Genomic DNA, 21085 nt, shown 5'->3' with positions numbered 1-21085 from the left:
ACTTAGGAAATATAATATTTATTTGGGATTTAAAAAGAAAAAAGAAAGAAAACAACACGGCAAACAACACATCCATACGACAGAATGGAAGCAGCTGTTGAGACAACACCTTTGTGGGACATCACAGTCATCGGCACAACCACTGCTGCAGGGACAGCAGGTGAGACGCCGTCCCTTGGGGTGCTTAGAAGACAGACAGACAAAAAATAAAGCTTCTCTCCCCTCGGTGGCCTTTATGGACGTCTTTCACCAAAATAAGCCAGCAGCCCAAGGGGAGCCAAGGCCACCTCCAACCCAACGTTGGGTGCAGTGGGATGGGCGCACCCGCCTGCTCCGTGGCACCAAGCACAGGGACAGCTGCCACCAGCTTGGCACGAGTCGTGGGCATGATGACACGCAGGGAATGGTGACGGCGTGGCGTGGCTCCTTCCACGTGCCGTGGTCATTGAGCAAATGCTGACTGCAGCTCCTTGAAGGCTGCCTTGCGCTGCTTCATCTCCTCCGCCTGCCTCCTCTTCTCCTCCTGCTCTGCACGGATCTCCTCCTCGAAGCGGCTGCCCTCGGTGACCGCCTGTGCCTGGGGATGGTGACACATCGGCCCTGTCCCCATTGCGTGCAGTATGGTGGCACGTTGGTCATGTCCCCAACGCCCAATGGTTGCTGCTGTGTTGCTCAACACTTACCTTGGCCTCGAAGAAGCTCTTGGCTCCCTTCACGCCCTCCGTTGAGACGTCAATCTCGGAGAGCCGTGCCAGTGCATGCAGCCCACTGTCCTCCTGCAGCTCACCTGCTGCTGCCTTGCGGAAAATCAGCAGGAACTGCAGCATGGGGTGGGATATCAGCACCAGGGATGTGGCATCCAGCTCCTTGCCGAGGGACACAGCCACAACCCAACCCTTGCTCTCACCTCACGGAAACTCAGCTTGCTGTCCAGGTCCTCGTCCACCTCCTTGATCATGTTCTTCAGGCCCAGGTGGGTCTGCGGCGCTCCCAGCTTCTCCATCATCAGCTTCAGCTCCATCAGGTCGATGAAGCCATCCTTCCCTGCGTCATACCTGCGGGGAGGTGGTAAATCCTCATCACGGGGCACATCCTCACTGTCGCGTTGGGCTGCTGTGCCAAACCACTGCTGGTTCTATCCAACCACTAATGGTTCCCAGGAGCATCCTCAGCACTCCCTGCCCATGGAGTGTGGTTTCTGGCACGGGTACCCAGCAGCTTGCTGCCAAGTGTGCCACCAGCTCCGTGCAGCCTGTAGGACTGAGCTGGGCTCTATAGGATGCACTTTCCACTTCTCTTTGCTCAGCCTACAGGAAGCGACATGCAGCTCTGCGGGGCTGTGACTCATTTGTCCCCGCAGCCGCAGCATGGTGCAGCTCACACTGTGCCCCAGCACAGAACCCTCGTGCTTTCCTGCTGGCATCGCAGGGCTGTGAGCTCCGCTGCTGCAAAGCGAGCCCCTGGCTGCAGCTCTGCATCCACTGGGGCGGGCTCTCCTGCGTCGCAGTCCTTTAACGCAGCGGGGAAGGTGGGAGAGAGGACAAACCATGCATGCAGCGAGGCAGGGGCTAGGCTTGGCCCCACACCGTCACCCCATCCCCATGCTCCCCCCCCTTGGTGAGCCCCCTTTGCTTCCTCTCGCTGCGGTGCGTGCAGGCGTGCACGTCCTGCTCTGCAACCAGACCCCGTGCTGCTGCCATCTGCCCGCGGGCACAGCACCCACGGCCACATGCTGCACAGTGCATAGGGCTGGGGGGAGGCTGATCCCCTCCTCCTACAGCCCCTATTTTCCCCCTGCACATTTCCACGCCTTTCTGCTCAGCTCCCCCCCCCCCCCCCCACTGACCCAAGCTTGCAACATCACACGTGGGGACACGTGGGGATGGCACCGAGGATGTGACAACACCACTGCCGCAGCCCAAAGCCGTGTGCATAGCCAGGGTGGGGGTCTTGGGGCTGGGGGGTCCCGTGTCCCTTTTCCAGACTGCTCTGAGGGTCCTGGGATCCCCTCTGCAAGGTTGTGAGGGGGTTGCATCCAGTGGCACCCTTCTGTAAGAGTTTGGAGGGTGGGAGGATGGCTGCAAGGAGCTGAGAGGGGGTCTTGAGACTCAACTCCTGCGCAGAACTGGGGGGCATCGTGGTGAGCCAAGGGGGGTCCCATGGATTCCTTCCACAGGGAGCCAAGAGGGGGTCCCAGGGATGAGAAAATGAGGGGAGCCCCCTGCAAGGAAGTGGGAGAACCCCAGAGATCTCCCCCTGCAGAGGAGTCCAAAGGACCCCTCCCACCATCAGCCAAGGGCTGGGCGGGTTCTGCAAAGGGGCTGGGGGCTTCCATAACCGCCCCCCTCTCCCTCCACCCCCGCGCAGTTCCCAACCAGAGGCTGCAGGCTTCCAAAGCATAGGGGATGCGATCGGGGCAATGGGGACCCTCTGTCCGGTGCTCCCTCCCCGGGGTCTCTCCTGAGGGTCCCATGGGGGGGGTTTCCCCTCCACACTCACTGTCGGAAGAGTCTTTCCATGTCACGGAGCTGCCGCCGGGAGAACTCACGGAACTCCGCCGCGGGGCTGAAGAGCCTCCGGCCGCCCCCGGGCGAACCTTCGCTGCCCACCGCCCGCATCGCTGGGCTGCCAGGGGGCACCGGGGTGGGCTCCGCATCCTGCTGCTGCTGCTGCTGCTGTTGCTGCTCCGCATCCCCTTCCCGCATCCCCAACCGTCGGCCCAGCCGCTCCGCCAGCTCCTCCGCCATGGTGCCCGGATGGATGGATGGGCGAACAGACGCAGCTCCGCCCCGCTCCGCCCCAGCAGCCGCCTAGCAAAGGGGGGGGGACGCATCTTTTCGGGGCACCCCCAGCACCTCCAGGCTCGGGGGTTGCCAGCCTGCGAGTGTTCCCCCCCTTAGGGTCCCACCAGCATTGTTTGATGGTAGACGGATGGCACAGCCCAACCCAAAGCCCCTGCAGACACAGGGTGCAAGAAGGCCATGGATGGGCTTCCAGCTCTGCGTCCACGGTATTTGGATCCAGGGGTTGCCCCAAAGTTGAACACAACCATGCTCAGATCTACAGGACAGCACCTGACCCCAAAACCTGCAGCAGGAGCTGCCCGTTGCACCCCACTGGGTACTCAGGAGCACCATGCCCCACTCAGGGCACAGACCTGGCCCTGCTCTCCCCAGACACGTTCCAGTGCCACATAGTGTAGGGCGAGCACAGCTCCTTCTCTGCCTTCTTCCCATCTGGCAGTGCCTTGTTCCAGCTTCTCTCCCTTGCCCCCTCTTTTATTCTCCCTGCGCCCCCGTGATGCTGCGGGGACGGAGGAGCCGCCGTGGCACAGAGATCAGACTTGACACCATCAGCTTCACCCACACATTCTGGCTGTATTCACATAAGCTGTCTTCTGCCACTTTCCCTAAGCTCTACAATACACATCCTGCAGGATTATTTGGCCCTGGGCATGTCACTGTCCTTCTGGCAGTCCTGGTCACTGTAGGATGGCCTCACATAGGCGTTCTTCCCCCCGATACGTGCCTACATGGTGCCATGTCCAACCCCAACACAGTTCCTCGCTGTACAGCTCTGTGAGCAGAACGTCCTCGTGGTGCTGCTCCTATGGGCTGCCCATCACCTCGAGCTCTCCCACCACACGCTCCCTTGACTTCACCAAGAGGGATGGCTGCTGGGCTCCGGGCTGCAAAGCAGACATTGCATAAACTTAGGATCACAGAATCATTACGGTTGGAAAAGACCTCTGAGAGACCATCCAGTCCAACCCCAACCCACCGTGCCCACTGACTGCATCCCTCAGTGCCACATCTCCACAATGAACACTTCCAGGGCTGGCCTGCCACGTGTGGGAGAGAACACGGCACAGAACCATGCATCATCCCCTTACATGAGATGTGCTCCCTGTGGCCACGGACATCTTGCTTCCAAGTCCCACTGTGCTTTGCTTTCAGTGCATAGCAGCCTGCCATACCTTCCCTCCACGTTCTTTAGAAGAGTGAGCACGGTTGGGCAGCTCCTTTTCCTTTCTCTTCTCCCCATTCTCTGCAAGGCTCTGGATAAAAACATGGAAAATCATCTTTGCATCCTTGCAGGAGCTGCCTTGGTTGTTCTCACACTGACGTTTCCTACCCCAGCACTCCCACCTTGCGCTGCCGTGCTGCCTTTTTCAACCTCTTCTCCTGGCCCAGCTCTGCCCTCGTCCTCTCCAGAGCCTCTCTCAGCAGAGCTTTCTCTTCTGCTTCCCTGTAGACTTCATCTTCCAGTCTCAGCATCTCTTCCTGGCATGTTTGCAGGGACTCTTGGTTCAGCCTTTGGGAAACACCAATGTGGGTCTTTCACCACCACCCCAGCCCCTCTCTTCCTGCCTGAACCAAGATGAAACCTCCATTCGTGGTTTTCCCCCTGTGCACCCCATATGGACACCCCACTGATGCTGCCTTGGCTGTGGTCCCTTCCCTGGCATTTCAGAGCCCATCTCCAACATACCCAAAGCAGAGCCCGGCGTCCGTGGAGTGGGGTTGTGGATTCCTGCTGCCCCATTAAGCCATAACGTGCTACAGGCTCTCACACCATCACTCCTGGGAGGAACCCCCATCACCTTGCTGTACCTGAGCTGCTTGATGCTGGTCTCACACTCTTGGAGCCTTTCCTCCTTCCTTTCCAGGCGATCCTTCAGCTTGCTGATCCTCTCATACAACAGCCCCAGTTCCCTCCGTCTCTGCTGCCCCACTTTTTCCCTTTCTTCCTGGGGAAGATGCTCCATGGGCTGCATTCCTTCCAGCTCCTTCATATTCATCAGCCTTCCCAGAGCACAGATTAAATCAAGGTACTGCAAAAAGAATAGAGGATGAATTATTTACCAGGCCTGCCAAATCTTACTTCAAAAACGATTGCTGCACTCAGACATCTGCACCCGCTCCGCTTTCATCTTTCGAGAGATTCAGATGCTGCATGTAAACCTATTTGTGCACTCCCAGTTTCGTTTCTACATCGTTTCCCCTCTTAAGGAGTTACCCAGATGGGTTCATTCATTTGATCACTGGGAAGATGATGCCCCACATTATGGAGTGTTCCACAGCAGGGGGTTGGAACTGGATGATCTTGGAGGTCCCTCCCAACCCGACCATTCCATGCTTCAGTGATTCTTTTACCACATCTGCTGCAGACGTACCATCCTCTCGCTGAGCTCTGAGTCTTCCAACCCTTCCACGCTCACGGCCCCACATGAGCTGCCATCAGGAAGTTGGCCCAGACACTGCGCAGAAGCGACATGCTGATTGAGCTCCCTGCACACTGATGGGCCCCACGCCTCCCTCCTGGTTTCTTTTCCCTCTTGTATCCCAAGGGCTTGATCTTCCCATTCCATTGAACATCTTTACACCAATGTCTACTTACCTTGCTGCACTTGAATTCTGCACCTGGCAGTGGAGTTGGTTCCACCTTGAGTCCTGCTTTCTGGGAGACCTTCTCTGGTAGGGCTGCCTTCTGTACCATGAGCAGCTCGCTGGCCCTGCCCATGACAGCTGAAGGAAACCAAACACCGTGGAATCATGAAGCTGAGGATGCCCCATTCCTGGCGATGCCCAAGGCCAGGTTGGATTGGGCAGCCTGATCTGGTGGAAGGGCAACCAGCCCACGGCATTGGGTTGGAATTTGGCGACCTTTAAGGTCTCTTCCAACCCAACTGTTCCAATTCTATGATACAACACCGGCTCTGAGACTTGCCAGGTGCAAAAGCTCCAGCCAGGCCTGCAGTTGCATCTTCCATTCCTACCAAAGCCACATCACACTGTGCTTACCAGCAGCCTGTGTCTTCTCCAGCACCTTGATCCTCTCCCGGAGCTCCATCAAGCCTTCTTTTTGCCGTTGGATCGTCTCCTCGTGCCTGAGGCCTCTGCATCTCACACCCAGGTTGGCCAGGTCCAATGCCAGCTCCTGGAAGTCCAAGCCCGGATGGTTCTCACCCAACCCAACCATTTATCCACAATCTCACACGTTATTCCCTTTTACAACACATCTGTGCACTCACACTCACGTTTCACCCTCCCAGCCCCACCAGCACGACGACTGACCTGTTACAGAACAGGGTGAGCACCCAATTAAAACCCTAATGAGAGCTGCCAGCTGCCACCATGATCTCACCATCTTCACACTGCAGTGACAATTTATTCTCCTCTGGAGGATTTCTAGCTTCGTGTTTCTCACCACCTCTTGCTGAGAAGGAGGAAGGCACTGCCTCCTGCTCCCATCTAGCCATGAGTCACCGCTTGGCCAACACGAACCCTTCCAGCTGGCACCATGTCTGCCGCTGTTTCGGTACAGCCTGTACCATTTCTGCAGTCCCTCCATCTGCTGCTGGAACCACCTTTGATTTATTCAGTTCTCTAAGACTCAGGAATTCAGACGGTGACTCAGCACAGCATGGGAGAACTAGGACTGTTTCTCCCTTTCCTGCACAACAAAATACGGCTCCCAAACGCTCACCCCAACCTACTTTTGCCAAAATCTATTGCGGAGCAAGGTTGGGAAAGGGATGGAAGAGTTACAGATCTTTCAGGGAGCTGTTACAACTCTAATTGCCAATTACAGCTGCCGTTAGCATACACAACATCTGACTTTTTCAACGTGTCCCTGCAGGATTACCTGCTCAGAGGATTCCTCTGGTGTGGCAGGAATAGCCTGCGCCTGTGGAAGCATCTCCAGCTCTTCTGCCATTCGTCGAGATGCATCCTTGAGTGCTTTGCAGTCCTCTTGGGCTTCCCTGTGCCAAGAGACAGCAACCACGGTGTATGTCAGAGCATAGCATCAAGCAGGGATTTCATTACAAGTCCATTTGCACGAGCTCCTCACCATCTCACCTTCAGAACATGGGACGTTTCCATAGAGTTAACGTAGCTTAGCTCAATTTGTTCTTACTCAAACCTATCTTTTGCCCCATGGAAGTTACCAACACACACTCAACTCTTGGGAATCCACAGGCCATCACCTCCCAGCAGGTCTTACCTTAACTCTGCAGCTGCTGCTTGAAGCTCTCGATCCTTCTTTGCCACGAGGTCTGACATCTTCAACAGCTTCCCCCTGAGCATGCTCAGCTCACGCTCCTGGCTTTTCACGCGGTGCAGGCTCTGCTCCAGCTCTGCCTTCTGCTTCTCACTGAGCTCTCCTAAGCACAGCAGAGTTGCCATGGGTTCATGACTCTCTCTGTGTTCAGCACAGCAGCATCTGTAGTTTGGTTTGATGGTTGAACCTGATGATCTTGGTGGACTTTTCCAAGCTTACTATGACTATGATTCTGCGACACGGTTTAGTGGGCAGGGTGGTGATGGGTTGGCAGTTGGACTTGAGATCTCAGTGGTCTTTTCCAATTTTAATGATTTTATGATTCTACGCAATTTACATGGCCAAAGGGAACGGACATCCTGCTTAACCCAGGGCTGAACAACAGCATCATTTAGGAAAGTGGGTCTATTTCCTACTACCTGTGCATGCCTTTCTCCTACTTAGCCTTGCCATAGCTCTGCAGGAATGGGAACAGGCTGGATATCACACACACAGCTCACCAACCTCTCATGTCTGACATCCTGGCCCTGGTTTCTGAGAGCTCCTTCGTTAATCCCACAATGGCAGCCTCTTTGGCCTGGAGTAAGCCCTGCATGGCAGCCAGCTCTTCTCTGAAATTTGTGAGAAAGATACTCACAAATCTCATAGCTTCCAAGAAAAATTCATTTTGCAGAATCTGTGCTTGCCTCAGCCCCCACCCAGGACAACCCACGGGCAGGCAGCATTTACTGCTGTGCTGAGATCATCCCCTTTAGCTCCTCAAAGCTCTCCTCTGGATAACTTCTGTTCTCTTAACACCCTCCAAAACAGAGCAAGCACTCGCAGGCACTTACAGACCACAGCAATGAGACTCTCTGGCCTCCTGGGAAGCTCCTGGTGTAGACCTGCAGGCATCATCCTGAAGTCCTATGGGGAATGATGGAAGAGGTCTTAGCAGCAACACCCATAGGCCAGACACTTGTGTCTATCTTGGCTGCTCAGATCCAGGACCAACCAGGCTGTGAGAACACACTGGGTTCTGCAGCCTTATAAAGGCAGTGCTCCATATATCCTCTCCTTTGTGACATCTTCATGTCCCCATCTCTGGAGACACTCAAGGTGGAGGGGCTCTGAGCACTGATGGAGCTGTAGGTGTCCCTGTTCACTGCAGGGGGTTGGACCAGATGGCCTTTATGGTTCCTTCCAACTCCAACCATTCTATGGTTCTATGATCTCTGAAGACCACAACCAGCCTCTCTTTGGCACGCCATGTTTCTTGGGCCATTGTAGCAGTGTTTACACAATTCCTTAGGTCCTTCTTGGCACAGGTTCACTTCTGCTTTCTTGAGGGCAAAGAGCCCTTCTCCAGTGGGGAAGGCCCTATCCACACCAATGGTGCACCACCAAAAGTCACCAAATACCCCGAACAATGAATGGCAGCTCACAGTGAGACAGAACCTTCACAGTATCACAGGGCTCTTTTTGTGTTCTGACCATCCTCACTGCTCTGTCTCTATTTGCCCCTCCACTTGCTGTGGGTACCCCCGCCCAGCACCCACACAACCCTTAGCTACCTTTTATTCTTTCCACAAGCACAACGTTTTCCTCCTTTAGTGCCTTTTGCTGCTGCTCAGCCTCCAGCAATCTGTCTTCTAACGCAACAATTGTCCGAGAGTGTTGCTTAATTTGCTCTTTATATTCTGCCATTTCTTCCTGCATTTTCCATTTCAGTACCTCTCTCTCATCCTGGAGGATCTTGAGCTGCTCGTCTTGCATGAGTACCTGCTGCTTTAGCATCATCTAGGAAACAAGACGTGTGATTTCAGTTGTACACGTTATTCTGCAGAAACATGATGAGCATCACCAGCCAGGAATGAGGAAAGTTTGTGCAAGAAAACCGTATCTATGCCACATCCTCTGTGCAAAGTAGGGTTGCTGGAGCTACCTCTCGGGTTGTGGTTTCCTCTAGGTCATGCACAGCTTCTTGCAGTTTGAGATCCGTCACCTCCTGCTCTTTGGACTTCCCTTCAATTATCTACAAGAGGAAAAGAGCAATGCTCAATAAGATCGTAGAGACATGAACGTTGGAAATGGCCTCTAAGATCACTAAATCCAACACCCACGATGCCTGTTAAATATGTGCCACATCTCCACATTGAACACCTCCAGGGATGGTTACTCCATCACCTCGCTGGGCAGCCTGTGCCAATTCCCACCTCTCTTTCTGAGACACATCCAAACAGAGCCTCCCCTGCCACAACTTAAAGCCATCACCTCTCATCCTATTGAAGGTGGATCTCCAACCATATACTTCTATGTGTGTTTTCATGTGTGAGAGTAAAATATCCACCAAGAGATCCTGAAAACACTGCCAGTCCCATTGGAAACCAGTTCTGCTTTGCCTCCCACACACGTCACGGACCTCAGCCATACTTCTCAGGTGCCTCTCCAAGTCCTGCATCCTCTTCTTTTCTTCATCCAAGCATTGCTTGTGCTTCTCCTTCTCCTTCAGAACAGTGCTCTCCAGAATCTGAGATTGAACAGCCCACGTTTTCAGTGAAGATAAAATCATAGAGTAAGGCAAACTAACTTGATTTAGGTGAGGAAAGCAATTCATAAGATCGTTGCCCTGTTGTGGGACAACTGCCCCCACACATTTTGATTTTGGGGCTATAGAATTCTTCCTCTTGCTAAGCAACACTGTTACATAGAACCTTTTTGCCTTTGGAAGAGGCCTTTTTCTGAAAAACAACCACGCTGCCATACCTTTGCCTTCTCCTCCTCCTTTTCCAATATAATCTGATTGATTTTTATCTGTAGGTCTTGCTCGTGTTTAGCTTTCAGCTCTTCCAGGTGCTCCTGCAGCAGAGCATCCCGTGACTCCTGGACCTCCTCTAATTGGGCCTATGGGGAAACAGCAGAAACTCCTGCTGGCAGAAAGGCGTTGGCAGCAGAGCAAAACAAAGCAAACAAAACAAAGCTGACCCCACTGCACCTTGTGTGCATGCACCAACAAACAATTCAGAAGAGAGCCACAAAGTCCAACTCGTCCATTCAGCAACATGGACACAAGAGATTCCCCTCTTAAGATGAGGACATTGTCTTTCTACTCTTAGGCATAATCTGGAGCTCCAGGGGTCTCTGCTACTGCACGTTTCTTATTGAGTTTCTATACTGGCTCTCTTCACTGTATCTCCATGTTCACCAATGGTGGTCAGTGGTTCACCCATTCCCAACTGCATGTACACGTATCTACACACATGCACACATTTTAACCTGCAACATTTCATTCCTTCGTTCAGTCTCCTGATACTTTTCCAACAACCTCTTGAGACAAGCTGTCAATCCTGCAAAAGCAAACAGGGTATTACTTGTAGGGGCTTTTTGGACATCTCATTTTTGACACCATCAGGCTTCTTATTCAAATCTAGCACTGATGAAATTGCTGCCATCCCCCAGATATCTCAGGGAGATTGAAAAAAGCCCAGATTCTCACTGGGAGATTACATTTTCCTTATCAAACACTGTTACAATCGCTGCAAAGATTCATTTCCAACATGCCACCAGGGAAATAAAACAACTGAATAACAACGATGGCAAGTCATAGAATCATTGAATGGCTTGGGTTGGAAGAGACCTCAAAGACTGAAGAACCATAGGATGTTTGGGTTGGAAGGGGCCCCAAAGATTATAGAACCAGAGGATGACTGGCTTAGAAGGGATCTCAAAGATCATAGACCCACAGAATGGTTGGGCTGAAAGGGATCTCAAAGATTATAGAACCAGGATGGTTGGGTTGGAAGGGACCTCCAAGATCATCCAGCTCCAGCTTCCCAAACTCATAATTTGCAGACAATACAGTGCACACATGAACACCCACCGACCTCTAAGACCCCAATGGGGAGCAAAGAGTTGGGATGCCCCATGGGGCAGGCACCTTTCTTGGAGGTGGGCAGCTCCAGCCCCGTGTTTGCCAGCAGCAGTTCTGCTTCCTGCAGCCAGGACAGGACCACGTGTGTGATTTCCACCACTGCTGCATGTATGTCCAACACCAATGGGTCCACAAGCACGGCCTCCAGCTTGCTGAGCTCACTCCTCAAGCTGCTGCTGCAGAATGAGGCCCTCAGGAATACCTACAAAGAATAAAACCCATCTATGTGCCAGCCTCCACAATTCACATAATAGACAAATCACCTAAGATTTATCCATTCGCTGAGAGCTTTCATTCAATAATATCTTTGGGTAGGAGCAGCACAGGGGAGGATGCTGGAGTGGCAGGTTCTGTTCCCTTCAAACCAGTGCTTTCTGGGGGCTAAGCTCCCCTCTCACAAGGCTTCCTACTGCTGATGCACAGGCATAACCTTGTCTCTGACCTGTCCTCAGGCCAACAGAACTCCTTGTGCCCCTTATCTCCCAGCTGGAATGTTGTAAACGGGATTTAAATGATTGACCTGGAGCTCACGCAGTGATTTTTTGAACACCTCCACATTTTCAGTCATCTCCGTTTCCTTCGAGAGCTTGGAACTTATTTCCTCCTGGAGGCACTTCTCTCGTGCCTGACTTTGTTGGTGTTCCTCCCAGATATGCTGGACCTTCTTGACTACCTGCCAAAGGAGAACAAAGCACCATGCACCATTCTTCAGCTGAGGAACCATAGAAGGAGTGGGTTGGAGGAGACCTTGAAGCCCACCCTCCTGCCATGGGCTGGTTTCCCCCAACCATCTCAGGCTGCCCAGAGGCCATCCATGACCTTGGGAACCTCCAGAGATGGGGCACCCACAGCTCCCTGGGCACCCACTGGGGCCAGAGACATACGTGGCAGTGACAAAAGCCTTCTGCAGTTGGTTGGCCACACTGGGTGAGCTCCTGGGCTTTTCCCAGTGAAAGCTCCAGGATTCCAGCCAAGCTCTGGAGGAGATGGAGAAGAGCCAAACTTTTTTTATGTTATGGTGCACGGCCATTCATCTGGAGTGGCTACACTTGTAATATGTGAAGCTGGCTGGTGCTGTGCCTATTCTGCAGTATCCTCAAACCCCAATGGGTTTTGGAGGCTCTGAGCACCTCTGAGATGGTCTCTGCACTCACCTGCTGCACTGTGATGGCCTTCCCTGCCTCTCCTGCTGCTTGTGGGCTGCACACTCGCATCACTTGGCTTTTGAAAGACTCTAGCTACAGCAGAGATTAACACAGGAAAACAATAATCACTGAGAATCAACAAAGACTCCACTTCAGTGCCCTACAAAACCCTACAACAATCAACACTGAGAGCACCTTGGACCACGACCATCCTCTACCACCACAGAAGAAATCCTTCTGACAAGCCCTTCATGCTGAGCCTCCTGACCAGATATAATCTGAGTTCAGTGCTCAGTACTTCCTTCCCCGAACTCACAATCTGCCTTCCACAGATGCCCTTTCCCACGAGGGAAGCAGCACTTTCAGTGCCTGCAGCCCACACCTCAGGAACACCTCATCCCTCTCCCCTACCTGCCCTTGGGCCCGATCCACATCAGACTTCAGCAGCCTCTCCCTGCGCCCCATCTCCTGCAGCTGCAGGGATTTCCTTTTGCAGGCGCTTTTCAGCTCCTCTTCCACCTGCAACAACAGAAGCATTTCAATATCAAAGCTCTACCAGTTGGGCTTCTATGTAGCCCAGCTAGCCACCATTCCCATCAGGTGGATGAGCTGCTATTTTGGGTGCTGGGGTTCACCTTGACTTTTTCTGCCAGCTGAGTTTGGATGGCTTTCTGCTCGCTGTGGTACTTCTGAACCTCTTCCTGCAATCCCTTTAGCTCACATTCCAGCTCTCCGATGCGCTGCAAGAGTCCAGGACAGCAGAAAGTTTCTCTAGAGGAGCTCACTCAAGAATATGAAGGACAAGCGAGACATTCTACTCATCTCTCTCATTTCATTTACTCTGCTATTTTATTCCAACCTATTTTTACAGCTGATAGATTGATAGGTTATATCTTATGACAATGTCATCATAGGATGTCTTGGTTTGGAAGGGATCTCAAAGATCACAGAACCATAGGATGGTTGGGTTGGAAGGGACCTCAAATATCATCCAGTTCCAACCCTTCGCCATGGGGTGGCTGCCTCCCCATCAGCTCAGGTTGCCCAAGATCCCATCCAACCTGGCTTTGAGCACCTCCAGGCATGGAACATCCACAACATCTTTAGGCAACCCGTGCCACGGCCTCACCACATCCTGCACTGCAATGTAATATTCCATTTTTGCCAGGAGCTGACATTTACTCTACTTTGCTATGAAAGTTCAATCCTTTTCTTTACAGGAGTAGGATTCACAACACTTCTCTTACAATGTCATATCACCCCAAACCAACTAGAAACTCACTTTTTGGTAGGCAGCCATTTCCCTCTCTCCAAGTTCACGCTTTGTTTCCTCTTTAATTCTAGAGCACTGGAACAAACAGCAACCGAGGGAAAAAATTAGCAGGCTGGTCAGGTACTGTCATTTCTGCTGGAGATGTCAACACATCCTTCAGTCCTACAGCACAGGGAAGTGCTCAGCTGCCTGATGGCCAGTTGATGAGTGGGAGTGCCCATGGTAGGGCAATCACGGCATCAAGAGCACGACGGCAACAACACGTTAACAGGCCCATATCTAATCATAGTTTGGCTGGGAGAGGAAAAATGCTGTCCAGGCAGCTTTCTGTAAGGGAAAAAACCAGGCTTGGCTGCAGGGAGCATCGCTAAGAGCGGGTTTCCATGGCTCCTCAGCAGGATCTTGGCACCGGTGCCCAGAGCACACAAACAGCCACAGTGTTCCTGAAATTCAGGTCACTGAGTACCTGCACGAACAACAAGGAGGGGAATTCATCTGGGGAACCCGACACCTTGCTGTGGGCATTTTGCAGTGTGCAAAGGCAGAGACACAGCCCTGCACTTACCGCACTGGTGCTCAAAGAGCTGCTGGCCATGGAACCATAGAATCGTTAAGGCTGGAAAAGACCTCTGAGATCATCCAGTCCAAACCCAGCCCATCCCACCATACCAACTGGCCACGTCCCTTAGTACAGCATCTAAACTTTTCTTCAGCACCCCAACATCTCCTCCATGGGCAGCCTGTGCCACTGCATCGCCGCTCTTTCAGTAAAGAAATTTTTCCTAATATCCAACGAATCCTTAACAGAGAGAAACACGACCCTTCTGATCTTCCTTTTCCATGCCAACCCACCTATGAGACCAGCACTGGGGACACTAACCTTGGCAGACACAGCTGCCAGCTGGTTGTCCTTTTCTCTGTTTGCCTTTTTTGTATTTTCCACCTCCTGCTTGAGCTGCTGAATTTTCTGTTCTTTCACAGCAATCTCCCTTTGCAGGCTGGTCACGAGGCCTGATAACAACAATGTAGGGAGATGAAAACCAAGCATTTCCCTGCAGAAGCCCTCTGGGCACCGAGTGGCAGGCCTCCATCTCTGACAACTGCACAACTTGGAGTGCAGATCTGGCTCCTGGCACGCCGTGCTGGACATCATCCCACAGCAGCATCATTAGCGAGTCCCCCTGAGCCCTGCAGCATATGCTCCCTGGAGGATGAGCAGCTCTGATGGATCAGTTTCCATTACCTCTCTATGTCAGGGCAATTTTTAGGAGCCACTGCAAAGTATCTTTTACCAGAACAGCCTTGCAAATGTGGGGTCACCTTCCAAAGCCAGCCCTCAGGTGCTCACAGCCCCTGCAAGGAGTTCTACCGAGGGAGAAAATACCTGTGGTCAAAGCGTGATCCCTCTTTAGCTTCTCACTTTCTCTTCTCAGGCTTCTCATCTCCAGGTCTCTTTCCTGAAGGGAATGGCTATAAACTTCACTCGAGCCCTTCTGCAGGTTGCTGATCTAAAACAGAGGGCAATGCACACGCTTCACCAGCAAACTTTTAGCTCCAGTGACTCTTCTTTTGCTTTAAGCTCAAAGGCAGCACCTTCCTAAGCCCCACAAAGAGCTCCCTGTTATCTGAAAGGCTTCAGCTTGCCATGAACCCCCTCCCAGTCTCAGTTCTCGCAGAACAGCATGGTTGACGTGATGGCATCAAAGGAGAAACCCCTCTGGGTTACAATAACTCCTCCCATAGGACACCTGTGCCCATTTGGCCATGGCATACCTGCTCCTTTAAGGCTTTGATCTCTTCTGTTTTGGCCCTGATTTCTCCCTCAAAGGTTAGAAGCCTCTGGGTCAGCTCCACGTCATTTCTCACAGCAGCCATGCTCTTGGCCATCGATGCCAGTTCCCCCTGAAGGTCCCTTATCACCATATCCTTCTGCTTTGATTCTGCTTCAAAAGCAGACAGACGGCCGATTTCCTTTTCCAGGCTCAGCAGCTTTTCATCCTGCAGGTAGATTCCGTCTGTTGGTCAGCAGATCTACGATTCTATGACTTTGCACACCCCCAGCAGAACCATGGGGTGCACCCCTTGCCCTCTCCCCAGCATCACCTTTTCTTGCAGGGAGCAATCCGTGCTGTGAATCCCCAGGGAAGGGTCTCCCATCCCACTGCTGCTTGAGTTGGTGGTCCAGGCTGAATGAAAGCAGAGAAAATAGCAGAAAACCTGCAGGATGGGGGCTCATTGCATCTCCCTCCCTTGTCTAAAAACCCTTCTAGGGCAGTAGTCAATTCTTAGTTCGTACTCTGAGCAAAACCCACTCATCTGGCACTAAAAAGACCCTTGCCAATAGAGCCTACAGAAGAGAAAGGAGTCATGCACTTCTGGGGAGCTTCAAAACAAACCCAAAGACACATACAGACACAGTGGATGAAGGCTCCTTTGGTATTTCAACACCAGTTTCAAAAGCAGTTGGGTTTTTTGGCCAACCCCAAAGAAGGACACTCTACATTCACTGCTTATAGCACAGGAAGAGTTAAAAGATTAACACACACTGATTCTCTTGGCTCTATTTCACAAACCAAATGATGTGATCAAACCTGGGTGGATGTGCTGTAACACATTCTCTATAGAACTCCTGTAAGGTCTCTCTACTCTGCCCAGGATCCTATTTTCAGCTGGATGCCAAAGGCCTACATTGCTGGGAGCTTCACTCCCATTACTGTCTGTGGAATTCCATGTTGTGCACATGGCCTTATGGTCTGCATAGCAATGTTCTTTGCTCTGGAGTATTATTTTGGTTGTTTGTTAATGACTTTGTCTTGCTAATGGCAGTTAATAATGGCAAAACCCCCATAAACTATTGAAGTATAGCTTGACCTTGGGGTGATTCCATTGGATATTAGGAAAACTTCTCTGAAAGGGTGGTTGGGCATTGGCACAGCTGTCCAGGGAGGTGGAGGGGTCACCGACCCTGCAGGTGTTCAGTGTGGAGATGTGGCACTGAGGAACGTGGCTGGTGGGCAGCTCTGGTGGTTGGCAGATGAACGGACTGGATGGTCTGAGAGGTTCTTTTCCAACCTGAATGATTCTATGATCCTATGATTCTATCAGGAGTTGGGCTCTGTGACCCTTCCAACTTGGGATATTCAATGGAACCACACAAACCACGGTGCAGTTTGCTACAACCAGAAGAAGCCTCTTCCCATCCTACTGTTCCACCAGTTCATCCCACGAGCCTTCACCTTTGCTCCACCACTGCACGCTCCGCCTTTAAGAAACACATCAGATACGAATCTCTTTCACGTTCCTTTACTCAAGGCAGCGTGTGACTGCACAGCCAAGGAACCAACCCACTGCTTCAGTCAGGAGACCAGAATAGGTGCATGAGTCAGCGACGGAGATAAAGCCATCGCTGCTCCACATCGCGCACGAGGAACAAGGAAGAGGAAATGTCACCCTAACTTACCCAGGCAATGGCATTCCCCAGTGTTTTTTCACAGCACCTTTCTCAACCAACCCAAATGCCACTGCTAGCACGCAGGGTCCAATTAGCTTTGCTTGGTAAGGAATCACAACTAACTGGCTGTGATGCTCATCATTTACTAGCGTGCATCAAAAACGCCTCTGCTCAGATTAGCCCTGTTTGATGCTGAGAACCAACAGTCCCTTGACTGTCACAGCAAAATCTTTCCTGCAGCCATATGGAAGTACCTGGCCTCTCTGCAGGCAGCTGGTTGAGCGCATCCATTGCGATGGCTATGGTTGCACTCCTGGTCCACGCACTTACGGGTCGCTTGCGGAGTGGTGGATGGCGTGTGGGACCAACCCAGGTGCTGGAGCCACGCTGGGATTGCAGCGAGGGGAGCTGGGCACCATGCTGGGGCTCTGCAGCCTCCTGTCCAGCCCATGACGTGCAACACTGTGCCAGTGGGTAGGAAGGTTTCTGCTGGGGAACAGGACTGTGTTGTTAGTAAGGGGTAAGAGTTTTTTAAGCCCTTTTTCTGCAACATGATCAGCTTAGCGGGAAAGGTAGAGAGAGCCAGCCTGCTTTACATGCTGTTATACATTCAGAGCTTGGGATTTATTTTTCATAATGGAGGACTTAGCTCTTGTGGCTGGGTGCTCCTCTTCTTCAGAGCGTGTTCATCCTTAATACCACTGAAAATGAGAGAGAGGCCTCCCTACATTAAACACTGTAAACACTTCACACAGCGAAGTGGAGAAGTGATTTACTCTCTGCAGTCAGTGGTGTCAGGCTTCAAAGCTGCTCTATCAAAGGAGGATCGTCAAGCCCAGAGCAATAAAGAGGCACTGACAATGCTTTTTCTGTGCCACTGTGCACAACTGCATTTTTGTGTGCAGGCTGCATGTCTGCTTTTGGAAATCAAAGTGCTGGGTGTTCCAGATGGAACAAACTTCACCTGCACAGCCTTAGCCAGCCAGGTGAATGGATTCATCCTGCAAAAATGCATTTTCTCCTCTCGGGCTGAGCATTCTGGGCACGTTCGTGGGGTCATCTTCCAACACAAAGAACCTTGTTGATTCATCCAAAAGCAGCATCTGAGTACACAGGCTGCCATTCATTCACCTTGATCCCGGGCTGGGCTGCCAGGCACGCAGGTTTCCAGCACCGTTCTCAATCTCTGTTTTCTTAGGATTCCTCAAGAGCCAGGACAATAAAAATAAATGTGATTGTATTGATTTTAAGTACTTATAGCCCACATGCACTACTGACATCCTGAGATGGCCCTATTCCCAGGAATAGAAGACTTCCACTAGATTTGACCCCGTATTTACAATTGCTTTGGATTTCTGTTGTTTCCACAGGTCAAGCTGTGATGCTCTGGCCTTGCTGTGCAGAACAGAGCCTGCAGTTGTGCACAGCACTACCAAGAAAAGCACCAACAGTGTATTTGCTTATTAATTTGCTCTCATTTGGACCTTTAACGCTAGCATCTAAGGAAAGACACAACGGAAAATTCAGTTGAAAGAGACCTAAAGCCCATTTCCCAATGCTTTCACACCTTCCCAAGACCTATCTCCACAAGTTCTGATGGGCTTGCCATCAGAAATCTGCTCCATGCTTCCTTCACCCCACCGAGTTGCCTGAATTTCTTCAGCAGAGGGAGCTCCAGCTTTTTATTTCTTGATGATTTAAGAATAAAAGCCCGAGAGCATGACACCCCCTTGACATCACGTAAAACCACACGCCCATTTCGGAGCCTGCCTTTACCTGGGGGACTCCATCCACCACCAGCTCAAAGGATGCTCCCTGAGCTCCGAAGCGCAGGATGTCTCCTGGTCTCACGTGCACGGCCGCGTTCTGCACCTGGCAGCCATTCACAAAGGTGCCCTGTGGGGAATTGAGGTCCTGCAGGACGAATCCACTCTCCCACCCGGTGAACTCGAGGGCTGCGTGGTGCTCTCCTGCCCCTGCAGACTGACAGCAGCAAACAGTGGGAAAAACCTTGGAGAGCAATTGAGGCTGTGTTACGGTGCGGATTTGCCCAGCCCTCTGGGTGATCTTGGAAGTCTTCGCCAACCTTATATCACAGAATCGTAGAACCCTTCATGCTGGGAGGGACCTAAAGATCATCAGGTCCAAATCCCTTGCGCTGAGCAGGGACACCCACTGCTCCATCAGCTCTCAGAGCCCCTCCAGCCTGACCTCGGGTGTCTGCACAGATGGGGCACTTAGGCTTGCAGTGTGTCACCCTCCTTACATCCGAAGCACGAAAATGGGCAGTTAGCCCCTGTGCTGGGATTACACCCTCGCTAATGCCAGCATTGCCATGCCCCTTCTCTCCCTCTAATTTCTGACACCTTTCCCATCCATCATCCACCCTCACGGCATGCTCACCCCTACCTTCAGGATGATGTCTGACCCTTCGTGTTTCCCTATCGTGGTTCTTTGCTGTTTGAGTTGAAAACACTCCTCCGAGCTCCTCAGGAATGCTCTCATGGCCTCGAAGACTAAAGCAAAATAAATCCTACTTAGTTAGCAACCTCCCATAACTGCAAACAACTCCAGCACCCCTCGCACCACTCTTCCTGCAATAAAAGCCATAACGTTATTGACAGAGCCTCCCTTTGCTCCTCCCTGCACCCACGGTAGCCAGGGAAACCTCTGTGACACCAAAACCCGGCCGCTTTCCTTCTTGTTTGTTTTGCTCGGTTTTTTTGTTGTTTTTTTTTTGCCCTTTATCCAAGCAACGGGCACAACACAGCTCCGTGTCATTGCAGCTCCTTGTTTCTCCAAGGACATCGCTTCTCCCCGTATTGAAACACAGTTTGTCATGCAGCCTACCTGGTTTGAGCATGTCACAGTATATATATGTATATATCTTTTGCTTTTTCTCTTGTTTTTCATCTCCTGCAATGGGTTACACCATGTGGCCCACGAGGGCCCTTTAGCTTGTGGGGCTTCCTCCGCTGTGGAGAGGGGATTAATGGGGTTTAATTAAATGGAGATCGAAGCCTGGGGTGCTGTGAGTAGGTTTGAATGCCAACATGATGGCCTGATGCATCCCCAGGGTCCTGGGCACCATTTTGTAGGGCTTCCCCCCTCCACTCCCCCCCATCCCTGTCACCATGGCAACCAAGCCGCCATGATGGCCGCCATTAGGGGTGAAGGCCAGGCCTCCCTCCTCACACCACCGTCCTCCTTCGCACACAGACCTCCCTCCACGTTTCAAGAGGAGAGCATCAATACCTCACATTATGTGAGATTCGGATCTCAGAACGGGCAATTTCATCTCCGCCAGCACCTGACAGGCTGGCAGGCTGTGGAAAGCACCACAAAACTCCCCGGGCACACGTTCCACACCCAGGCCAACACTAATGAGATTAACGAGGAGCTGGTGGGTGTTGCACTCTGGTTTATGGGTGTTGCAACACCGAGTGCTAAATCCCAAGAAACTCGACTCAACGGCACTTCCCCCCCACCAAACAGTGACTCAACCGCACATATATTGCACACAAAGGTTTTTCCTGTGTTTCTAAGATGACCTTTACCAGCCATCTTGTCCAATGAGAAGGGACGTGACACCGAAGATGGCTGCCACCTCTCCCTCTCCTTTCCCATTGCCTTCAGAAATAAGGGCTCTTCCAGTCGTCAGTACATTACCATGCAACCCTCACACTCCCACGCCATGAGGAAAAGCTGCCAAGGAGCAGCAGAACCTCTTCATCCCTTCATCATCAACAGTGATAAACAAGGATCTCCGTTTTGCCTCCCCAAAATTTCCCTCATGTTTAAAGTGCTCTTTTTTTTTTTTTGCTGTTGTGCCATTAATTTGTTTAAGGAAGTCCCTTATTATATGATTTGCCCGCCTGTCATCCCTTGGGGCACAGTTCCCATTGCAGTAATGGGAATGATGGGATAGAATACGAAGCAATAAATCATCACAGGTACCACCATATGGATTTGGACCAACATCTCATTCACACCTTTTTTTTTTGGCCATTTGCATTCATCTCATACCTTTTACATCCCCAATCACCGAGCCAACCATCCCCACACCGACACCAAGATCAGCATCCTACAAACAATAACAGCATGGACATTTGGCTGGGGGACAGCGTGACTTTGTAGATGCTGTTGCCCAGGAGGTAGCACATGTTTGGGATGCCCAAGGAGCAGCACCCACCCTTAACCAGTTGGCTGATTTCATACAGCTCCGGCCTTCGATCCATGGG

At 51.9% G+C, this 21085-nt stretch overlaps 2 protein-coding genes across 4 annotated transcripts; both read right to left on the bottom strand.

The window, feature by feature from the left end:
* Positions 1-2: 2 nt before the first annotated feature.
* Positions 3-2747, bottom strand: EFHD2 (EF-hand domain family member D2). Its single transcript, XM_042831580.1, has 4 exons — positions 2500-2747; positions 908-1055; positions 684-818; positions 3-577 (listed from the first exon to the last, which is right to left on the bottom strand). The coding sequence occupies exons 1-4, from the start codon at positions 2745-2747 to the stop codon at positions 443-445; spliced, it is 666 nt and encodes a 221-aa protein (XP_042687514.1). The 3' UTR covers positions 3-442.
* Positions 2748-2909: 162 nt separating this feature from the next.
* On the bottom strand, positions 2910-19417 carry FHAD1 (forkhead associated phosphopeptide binding domain 1). Of its 3 annotated transcripts, none has more exons than XM_042831796.1 (29): positions 19254-19417; positions 18621-18827; positions 17099-17333; positions 15497-15579; positions 15167-15391; positions 14778-14901; positions 14274-14404; positions 13403-13468; positions 12756-12860; positions 12532-12639; positions 12130-12213; positions 11496-11648; positions 10982-11177; positions 10321-10391; positions 9811-9948; positions 9467-9574; positions 8990-9079; positions 8619-8844; positions 7899-7971; positions 7570-7676; positions 7009-7168; positions 6649-6766; positions 5805-5940; positions 5401-5528; positions 5177-5260; positions 4614-4834; positions 4149-4314; positions 3977-4057; positions 2910-3688 (listed from the first exon to the last, which is right to left on the bottom strand). In XM_042831796.1, the coding sequence occupies exons 1-29, from the start codon at positions 19347-19349 to the stop codon at positions 3608-3610; spliced, it is 3801 nt and encodes a 1266-aa protein (XP_042687730.1). In that variant the 5' UTR covers positions 19350-19417; the 3' UTR covers positions 2910-3607. The 3 variants fall into 3 exon arrangements, with proteins under 3 accessions (XP_042687730.1, XP_042687731.1, XP_042687732.1); XM_042831797.1 differs by having other exon boundaries at positions 17099-17330; XM_042831798.1 differs by having other exon boundaries at positions 18621-18740.
* Positions 19418-21085: the final 1668 nt, after the last annotated feature.

This window comes from Centrocercus urophasianus, unplaced genomic scaffold (assembly GCF_019232065.1).
Source record: "Centrocercus urophasianus isolate 14NV4802_14NV808 unplaced genomic scaffold, USGS_Curo_1.0 seq_36, whole genome shotgun sequence".
Taxonomy (NCBI): Eukaryota; Metazoa; Chordata; class Aves; order Galliformes; family Phasianidae; genus Centrocercus; species Centrocercus urophasianus.
This window is presented reverse-complemented; position numbering and strand designations above follow the sequence as displayed.